This window comes from Macrobrachium nipponense, chromosome 11, assembly GCF_015104395.2.
Source record: "Macrobrachium nipponense isolate FS-2020 chromosome 11, ASM1510439v2, whole genome shotgun sequence".
In the NCBI taxonomy this organism is placed as follows: domain Eukaryota; kingdom Metazoa; phylum Arthropoda; class Malacostraca; order Decapoda; family Palaemonidae; genus Macrobrachium; species Macrobrachium nipponense.
Window position 1 is genome coordinate 79,021,621 of NC_061087.1, and position 10,000 is coordinate 79,031,620.

At 36.7% G+C, this 10,000-nt stretch overlaps 1 protein-coding gene across 2 annotated transcripts in view; it reads left to right on the forward strand.

The window, feature by feature from the left end:
- The window catches only part of LOC135206372 (fibroblast growth factor receptor-like 1), a 208,698-nt gene that overhangs the window by 187,278 nt on the left and 11,420 nt on the right, over nt 1–10,000 (forward strand). For both annotated transcript variants that reach the window (XM_064237791.1, XM_064237797.1), the window contains exons 8-9: nt 1,960–2,218; nt 2,628–2,737. In XM_064237791.1, the coding sequence (XP_064093861.1) occupies nt 1,960–2,218; nt 2,628–2,737 (369 nt within the window). The remainder of the gene's footprint in view (nt 1–1,959; nt 2,219–2,627; nt 2,738–10,000) is intronic.

The window sequence follows — 10,000 nt, forward strand, 5'->3', positions numbered from 1 at the left end:
TAGAGTAACCCCTCAATCACAATTATAACGAAAAAATACGTTTAGCCTTCAACGTCATTCAGCTCCATGGAAGTCAAGTTATTTACATTCGAGTGCTTGAAAAATATTGAAATCAGGCAGCAAGATAAAAAATGAACTGTTGACGAAATTGCCCTAACTTTAGTCGTTTAGTCGATTTTGTTTCGGCAAAGACCTCCTCACTTCAGTCCTTACAATTACACAAAGGTATTTACTTATCTAGAATTATGCATATTCATATGCTATTTGGGCACATTTTCCCTCTTGCAGTTTCTATTGCAGTTAATGACATTGTTCGCAGATACTATATTTTTTATCAAGATTGAAGAGAAAAAGAAGTATAGACTGATTCAAAGTCTTGAAGAAAAAGATAGTATCTGCGAACTATACCAATAACTTCAGTAGAAATCATAACATTATATATATATATATATATATATATATATATATAATATATGATTATATATATATATATATATATATATATACTATATATATATATATATAATATATATATATATATATATATATATATATATATATATATATATATATATATTATATATATACAATGGATGATTTCTATTGAAGGTATTGGTATAGTTCGCAGATACTATCTTTCTCCTGAAGACTTTGAAAGAGTCTATACCTCTTTTTCTGCCATAACTAAATAGGTTAGTCAACTTTTTATCCATCATAACAACCAAGACTGAATTTGAATAAGTCGCAGATTTGTATGATCTGCAACTTAAATATCTAATGGAATAGACGGATAGACAAGACAGCATGCCAGTCTGGTCTCCATAATCATCTCCAGCTAAGAAGATAAACAGCTCCTCTAACAAGTTCCGGGCATGTCTCCAAAGCTTCCATGTTGTTTTTCCACCGATCTAGCCTCGGTAACGCCACTGAAGCAGACAAGGGGGGGGGGGGGGGGGGGGGGGGGGGGGGGGGGCGCTTGTTTTGAGTCAAAATGGCGCTCCCTCAAGGAATAATATTGACGCCTCGAGACTTTGCCCCAAAAGAAGGTGTTATCTTAGCTTTTCCCCTGACGACTGAAGCCTCTTTTTATCTTCGTCAGGTCGGGGGTAGAGGTAAGGGGGCCTGGGCGTAGATGGGTGTAACTTGCCTGTTACTTAACGAGGGGATGATTTCTTGTTTTGTCAAGGACAAAGTGGTAGGCTTTAAGGCATTTTAAGCATTTTTCTTTTCCTTTTTATCTTGAAGAATGCCCGCCGTGTTTGGTTTTACGTACTAATGTGCCTTTCTATTTACCTGACTGCCATACGGGGATTCTCGGATGTATTGACGCAGTCGCAAAATATAACGATCGTCAAAATATATTGAATTATTTTACAGGTTACAGCCAATGTATAATAATTCCAAGTGAAATTATTTCACGAATATTCCACTTATCGAATACTTGTACCTCTTCAGCCAAAAGAGGAAAACCTAATATGACAGAAAAAGTGATATATTTATGACTTCTAATGGCCCTTGCACATTTTTGTTGAAATTCTACTCGTCAAAATGAAACCAAAGCGAATATTGGCAATTTTATAACAAAGGGTGAGGTAGTGTTTTCCTTTCTTTTTAACTTAAAAATTATAGTTATTTATCCCAGTCAATAGAGTAAACCATAAGCGACGGAAAAAGGGAATATTATTACTTTTAATGATGTGTGCGTTAGGTAGGGCGTAGGACCATCACAATGCAACCACAATGAATTAGAACATGCACAGACTGGGCAACATATAAGCACATACAAATACTTAAACATGCTCTACACAACACACACTATATATATATATATATATATATATATATATATATATATATATATATATATATATATATATATATATATATGCGTCAGACAGGTTCCCCCTATACTTTAACTTTTCCCATAATGATATAAACCTCCAATTCTTGTCTCTCCAGTGGCTGAAGAAGGTCAACCCCGAGTCGTTTGAGGGCGGCAAGATCCCCAACAAGACCATACCGATCGGCAACCAACACTACCGACGGGTCGAGACGGCAGCGCCTGTCGTGGCGAAGGGTGGCAACACCTACCTCTCCAAACTGACGATCGTCAGGGCGGTGCCAGAGGACGCGGGGATCTACGCCTGCCTCGGTGCCAACAACCTCGGCTACGACTACAGAGAGGCGCACCTGACCGTCTTGAGCAGGCGAGATGGAGGTGAGGGCTCTCGTGGAATTCTCTAAGTATGGGTTTAGACTCTTTATGGGAGCTGGTGGCTTAACGGTCTGTTTTCATGGGATCCGATAGTGTAATGCTCAGTTTTTATGGGATCGAGTAGTGGAAAGGTCGAGTTTTCTCGAGATCCGATAGTACTACGTTTAGTTTTTTGCAGTACCCGATTGTGTAATGTTTAAACTTCATGGAAACCAATAGGTTTTTATGGGGTCCAATATTCAATTTCCATTAGATTCGACAGTGTAATGTTGAGTCTAATGGAATACCTGACAAGGCTAGTCCTATGAGCAAGATAATATTATATTCACAACATATAAGAGTGAAACAAAACAATCATAATAAAGATAATCTATCTTTGTGCTTATAAAGCCTTTCATATTTTTCTCCGCAGTCCAACGCGCCCCTCCCGTCGGCCCCAAAGAAAAGAACATCAACTGGTTCTTCTTAATCATCCCAGCTGTCGTCATCTTGGTCGTAGTTGTTGTGGCAATCATGTGCCAGGTAAGTACCTAATTATTGAAAACGTGTTACTAACGATAATAATTTACAACTAACATATTTTCAAGTGAAACGTGTTCTTTTAAGTCTCAACACTAGGACGGTGTTTGAACTTTTAATACTACAGGTAACAGTTTTTGGTAACGAAATAGTTATTACGAATACAAAAGTCTGAGGAAAATAGGCTAAGTGAAACTTCTAAGGAAGCATAAGCTAAGTGGTTTAGATAATATTTTGTTGTTATCAGCGGCAGTTTATTTATACAATAAACTTACACTTACGTTACCTCAACTGAAGTAAACTATGCTACTGTAAATTCTGTGTTCAGAGACTTCCATATATATATATATATATATATATATATATATATATATATATATATATATATATATATATATGTATATAATATATATAATATATATATATATATATATATATATAATATATATATATATATATATAATATATATCATCTCTTACATTGCTCTTACAGTATCATTAACTTATTATTAATATTAAAATCAAGTTCATATTCAGGTAAATGATATGAACTATGACACACATCCAAAATACTATATTACCAGTATTGTACATTCCAAAAGCTAAGGGATGCCAAATGCACTGTAATATACTATAGGCAGTATTGACTTCCCCAGCCTCTCAGAAGTCTTGAAGTCTTCTTAATCTTCTCTCTATGATTCCATCCCCTCTCCATCACAGCCGCCCCTGGCCCCCTTTTCTCCTATACCCAACTGAATAGGGACGAGGGATGGAATTTCACATCCCAGTGCATCCGTATTCCATTCGTAACCCAGTCGACTTGGATGGCGGAATTATTTGCCTTTGTAACAGCACCTCAAGTTCCTGGAATTACTGTCTGAAGATTAGTCGATGACTCTGCTCTCTCTCTCTCTCTCTCTCTCTCTCTCTCTCTCTCTCTTCCTTAAAAGATGCTCTTCACATTCCCCCCCCCTCTAAGGCTGTATCCCCACCCCTCATTTTTTTTTCTTTTTTATTTTTTTTTCCTCTGTTACTACGCTCCTCCTTCCTCCCTAAACATTCCCTTCAATCCTCCGTGGTGGAGGATTGAAGGGAATGGCCCTCTGGATGGTTTCTTCTTCTTCTTCTTCTTCTTCTTTTATAAAGAAAAGCCTATTCAATACGAGTGGCAGTTCATCTTCCAGTGGTCAGTACAGGCCATTTAAGGAAAAATTATATTTTCTACTAAGCAGCTATATTATATAAGTGTTTCACTTTCTTGGACAATCTTACCTTTTCCCGAAAGAAAATGAAATAAAAAACAATCCCTGTTATGATATTTTTTTGGATAGTCTCAATATTGTTCTGCCTTTCTGCGTTTTAGCAATGCTAAAGATAACGGATATAAATAGTTTATGCATATTTTTCTCATGTACTTTCAATTTAAGCTTGAACACAGATTGATGATACACATCAAAGATGTCCAGATGTGAGTCATCATCATTAATATTGAATCAATATAAAGAAGTGCAAATACGTAACTATCAAATAAATATACATAAATCAGACATTTTTTTACCATATGCACATACCAACAGCAATACCCACTGGTTACTTCGGGAGCAAGAGTCCGTGCTGGTACAATTTACCTCCCAGCTTAATTTAGAACGAAAATCTGTTGACCAGAGACTCTTTAAAACCTTATGGGAATCGGCCTCACTGGCTGGTGAACAGAAAACCATTCTTGTGATTTAAACTGAAGGGAGTGAGAAAAATTACAGGAAGCAGGTCATTATGATGGTATGGAAACTCAAACGAATGGCAATTCTGACCCTCTAAGCGGGATACCTTTGTCAAGAGCGAATTTTGTTACGATAGGTGGCTTTAAAAAAAACAATTACAAAGAAAGAATAAATAACTTTTTCACAAAAGAGTACATTAATTACTGGTTTTGAGTAGCCAGTATGAATTTGAAAGTAACAGTACAGTTATTATGGTGTTTTACTGTTTTATATGATTAACTAATGGTTTAAAAGACAATGTTTGAAAAAGAAAAAAAAAAAAGAAAAATTATTGGTGATGTAAGTTTTATTCTGAATGGTAAATAAAATATATATAATATATATAATATATATATATATATAGATATATATATATATATATATATATATATTATATATATATATATATATATAGCGGTAGACTAATAGGTACCTCTGTGAATATATTGATAATAATCATATGCTTTACGTCCCCTTGCAAATACGGTATGCCCATATGATGCACTATTAAATACAATATATGGTAAAATATGAAAGTAATAATAACAATATTAATCTAACCTCGTCATAAGGTTTATCATTAACCTTTGGTTAGGGTACGTCGGGCGAATGAGGCTTTGCCTGTCGTCCGAACCCATCGCTCAAAGTCTTGAATGCTTGCTAGTCGTGGCACCAGCTGGCACCCCTTGGCACTATGGCACGTAAGCTGATTAGGCGGTGCACTTTAAAGATCAGCCTATTCTGCCCTCTGCGCACGTGCCCGGCCGTTAACTAGGACCCTCTTAAGTGAGCACCTCCCACCTGCCCGACAACAAACTAGCCGGGCATTTGGCGTTGCTACGCGTTGTTCAGCGTTGTTTCGTAGCCTGTTAAGATTATCCGCGACGACGCACATTCTACAGCAAACTCATGTCACGGTGAATTCCTCAGGTTTACACAAGAGTTGTTTCAAAGCTGTATATTGCTACGAGGAAGAACGAAATATTATATAGTACAATAAAATTTAGAACAGCGTGTAATACTAGCATAGGGAGATTTGGGTACGAATGAAAACAGATGTTTGAGCAGAAAATGCCGAGGCCATCAATTAGGTCATTATTTTTATGTGGCCATTTCTCTCACTCTCTTCCTGGGTTTGTTGAGAAGATCCAGTTAAGACTACTGAGTTTTACTTTGCACCCTAAATATAAATAAGACAAATAAAAAAAATTAAATAAATGAATGAATAAATACATGAATACTTAGAAGTAAACAAGTTACAAAGTGATTTTGTGGGTTTCTTTTTCAATCTTCAGAAGAAAACTGAAAGAAGTTTTTGTTTGGTTAATGAGGCGAATGTTAGTTCAAAGAAATGCATATGAAAACTGGCTTGAATTATATTAGATTTTTATTTCTCACCCACTTTTGGTTTTCGCTTTCCACCCTGATAATTCCATCCAAGGACTTGCATTTTTTTTTACCACTTTTGATAATTGTTACATATAATATATATAAAAATCTTTATCGACTTTTATCCAATATGTATCAATTGCTATTTCTATTTCACGTTCAATTCTTGTTCCATTTGCCAATAATTATTTTTTTCTACTTCATGTAACTCACGTTATTTTATCTTTATCTCTATTCCACGCTTTATCTCTCTCTCTCTCTCTCTCTCTCTCTCTCTCTCTCTCTTACTACGAATTTTTCATCTCCATCTTCGCTATGTATCCACACGAGTCCTTCTCACTCTCTACTCACCCGTTCTTCCTTCATTCAGTTTTTCTCCTCTTCTACCTAGCTACGCCAATGGCAACACACAAATCCTTCTACCGTCTTCATTCTCCACCCCAGTCCATACCCGGGCACCCCACCCCACCCCACGATCTCCCATCCCCCAGATTCTCCCATTCAGTGACACACATAACGGCCCCATCGCTCTCCATCCATCTTGGCGGAGTTGTCAACCTGTTGTCCTGGCTCTGTCTCCATACATCTTGGATGTCTTTTTTACTTCGTTTTTTTTTCGCTTTTTTTTTCTTTATATTTTTTTATCTGTCTTGCATGTCTCCATTTTTTTTCATTTCCGAGTGGTTCGGCTTTTTGTAGGTTTTTAAATGTTACTTTTCCATTGTTGAGTGCACTGATATTTGCAATATTCCTGTTTTTTTTTTATACTACGTTTTCTATTGGGTTGTGCATGCGTTTGGTAAACAGTAATTGAGGTGGTTTTTAAATCTATCTTGACAAAACATATTCATGCAAATTCATAAACAGGTTTTATGAATGCAAATATGTATATAATTGTACATTGGCAATCTACAAGATATGTACACACACACACACACACACACACACACACACAACACACACTTCAGGATTATTGTTACCATTTTAACTTTCTACATATCTCCACCATTTTATTAAACGTCATTCCTGTTCATTTCCTCTTTCAGACAGCATGCTCCCGTCTCTCTGCCTTTCTCACACACACTCACAAAAATATTCTCTCTCTCTCTCTCTCTCTCTCTCTCTCTCTCATTTTTATTGTCATTCTCCTGTTTCAATTTACCCGACCCTCATTCCTGTTATATCCTCTCAACCCCATTCCTCTCTTTCTCTTCCCCCTCCCCTTCTCCTTAATCTGCGTCTTTCCTCTCCCTGCCATCTCCTCTTTCCTCCAAATATTCACGCAACTTTTTCCTTTCCATTTCCATTTTATTAATTTTTTCTTGTTCGTTGTTGTTTTGGAATGTTTCTTTTTCATTTATTTTTATCGATTAATTTGCTGACTTTTCACTGAATGAGTAATTAGATTTGTAATTATATGTGGACCTCTCTCTCTCTCTCTCTCTCTCTCTCTCTCTTCCCAAGTTCAATATGATCCATTAGATTCCATTTTGATAATTTTCTATCGCCCGCTGCAAGAATTAATCTGTTTTCTTTTCATTACCACCATGACAAACAAAACATGGTAATATTGTTTTATTTTCAACGAGGCAATAATGGTATGTTTGCTGCCCTGAAATTAAAGCAAAGTTGACGTGGGTCGGCAAATTCGAACTATCTCCTCTGCGATAATGTTTCTCTGACACCTGTGTCAAAATAAACGTGCTTGTCAGATACAGCGGTGGCTACAAGATTAAAAGCAACGGCGGGAAAGAGAAAACATACAATACAGAGGGACAGCCAAGGATGCAACAGAAATACTTTGAACGTTTATCTTTTCAGTGGAGATAAAATCCCATATCTCCCTATCGAACATTGTTCTTGGGATTTTCTTGCACATTCTCTTCATTTTCGTGAATAAATTAATTCGTTGCACAGACAGAATCAAGCAATATCTGCGCATGCAAAACCAACATGGGCAGAAACATGGTGTGTACGAACGTGTGGTTCATGTGTATGAAGAGATCAGGGTATACCTGAACTTTGATAACGAATGAGTAGTTAAAGGAGAGACAATGTTATTCTCTCCATTGGCGTAGGCAGGATTTCAGTTTCTGAAGGGGGCAGAAATTTTATCTTCGCTCGAAAAAAAAATTATAAATATATATATATATATATATATATATATATATATATATATATATATAATGTATAGTCACATTTCAATTAGTTTTAAAGTAAAAACCATAGGCTTATCATTCCTTTCTTTTATGCTGTTTACATTTTCAATAGTTCAACAAGCCAAATTTATCAAGAGGTAAGCTCTCCCTGGCTACACTTACAGAATACTGGATTCCAACAATTTCGCAACATGACCTCCCCCCCCCCCCCCCACACACACACACATACACACAAATCCCGGTACATGATGGTAGAAGTGTCTTAATTACTCATTACGTTTTCATCGGTCCATTCACTGATAATAACTCGTTTAGTAGGTTTCGTGCGCCATCTACTTAAAGATGTTCAAGGGTCACATGTGAAAGTGTACAATGCAGTGATCTGGATTTGCGGAATTAGCTCGAAACTCTCCGTAATAACACCTACAAATGCATGTATATCTCAGTAGCACACATGTAAGTGCGTACTTGTGATGCGCGCGTGTGCGTCTGTGTCTATGCGCCCGCACTTTCGAACTTCTTATCCCTTAATACTAAAGATTAGAAGAACTTCCCCAGTAAGGCCTTCCGTTAAGCCTAGAGGCCACCGGTGTAATCCATCATAGGACTGTGTGCGTCATCGAGATAGACCCGTGGGAATGAACCTGCTTTTGGGGTATCTGTAGGGACACTTCTATTATCACGTCATTAATCTCGTCCCTAGGTCCTCCTCATTTCTCATACTTGTCTCCTCCTGGCTTCTCCTCCTCCTCCTCCTACTCTACCTCCTCCTCCACCTGCTAATTCCTCAGAGCCTTCTTCTCTTTAATCAATCAACGATCTTCAAGAGAGTTCCAGTCTCTCTCGTTTGTTTTTAATGACCTTTCCTTTATCGTCTCCAGCCAACTATTCACAAAGTGCTTTTTTTTTTTTTTGTTTTTTTTTTTATTCCACTCACTTTTCACGTTTTTCCTTTTATCTCCTCACTACTATAGGCCTACCATTTATCTCTTCTATTTAATTTTTCCTCATTTCTTCCTTACATTCAAACGGGCATATCCCATATATCCCATATCACCTTTTCCTCTCCCTTCTAACTTCAAACGACAAACTTCTCTCTCCCATCTTTTCTTATTTTTTTTTCCTTTTTCCTTAATTTTTTTTTTTCTTGTTTGAGCCAAATCTTTTTGAGCCAAAAAAAAAGTAAATAAATAAATAAAATGCCGTTCTTCCTCCGCCCTTCCGGTTCCTTAAGCCAGAGTTACAAAATAACCCCAATCCCTTCACCTGGTAGGAAGGAAGGTCTGAAAGTCCTTCCTTGGCATTAGAAAACTATAACTCCCCTCCGTCTCGTTAGAAGTGAATGTTGTTGTTCTTCGGCAGTGCATTGTGGGTTGTCAACCAATGTTTTCTTCTTCATTTACGGATGATGTAGATTAAGTTGGCTTTAGCCAGCACAGGCTCTTGCTCCTATAGCAGCCCGTCTCTGACTATTTTCAGAAGTGAGACTATTCGTTGCAGTAAATGAAAAAAATAAAATTACAAGAGAGATTAAAATGCCATTAAACCTAACGCAGTATATCAACTGGAGATGAAACTTAAAGCAGCGAATCTTGGTATAGCCAGAGAAACCAAGGAGGGAAAAGAGAAATCACTGCTTAAAGAAAAAAGGACTTGCAAAGAAAAGGAATGTTGATGTGGGAAAAACAGTACTTAATGTAGAAAAAGACTGGGCAACTGGAAGTACTGTGTAGTAGCTACGGATCTTACGATGACAACAATGCAAATTACGAAAAGTAACTATAATAGATTCATTAAGTAAATTGGTTCGACTTAAAATAATGAATCGAAACAAACCGCAAACATTTTAACGGGAAACAATGGGTTTATCGTATTAAAATAATAATGAGCCGTACCTTGTAAAATAACTTTTATTTGATGTATATATAAATGCAGTGATACCAGAAACACTTTCAATG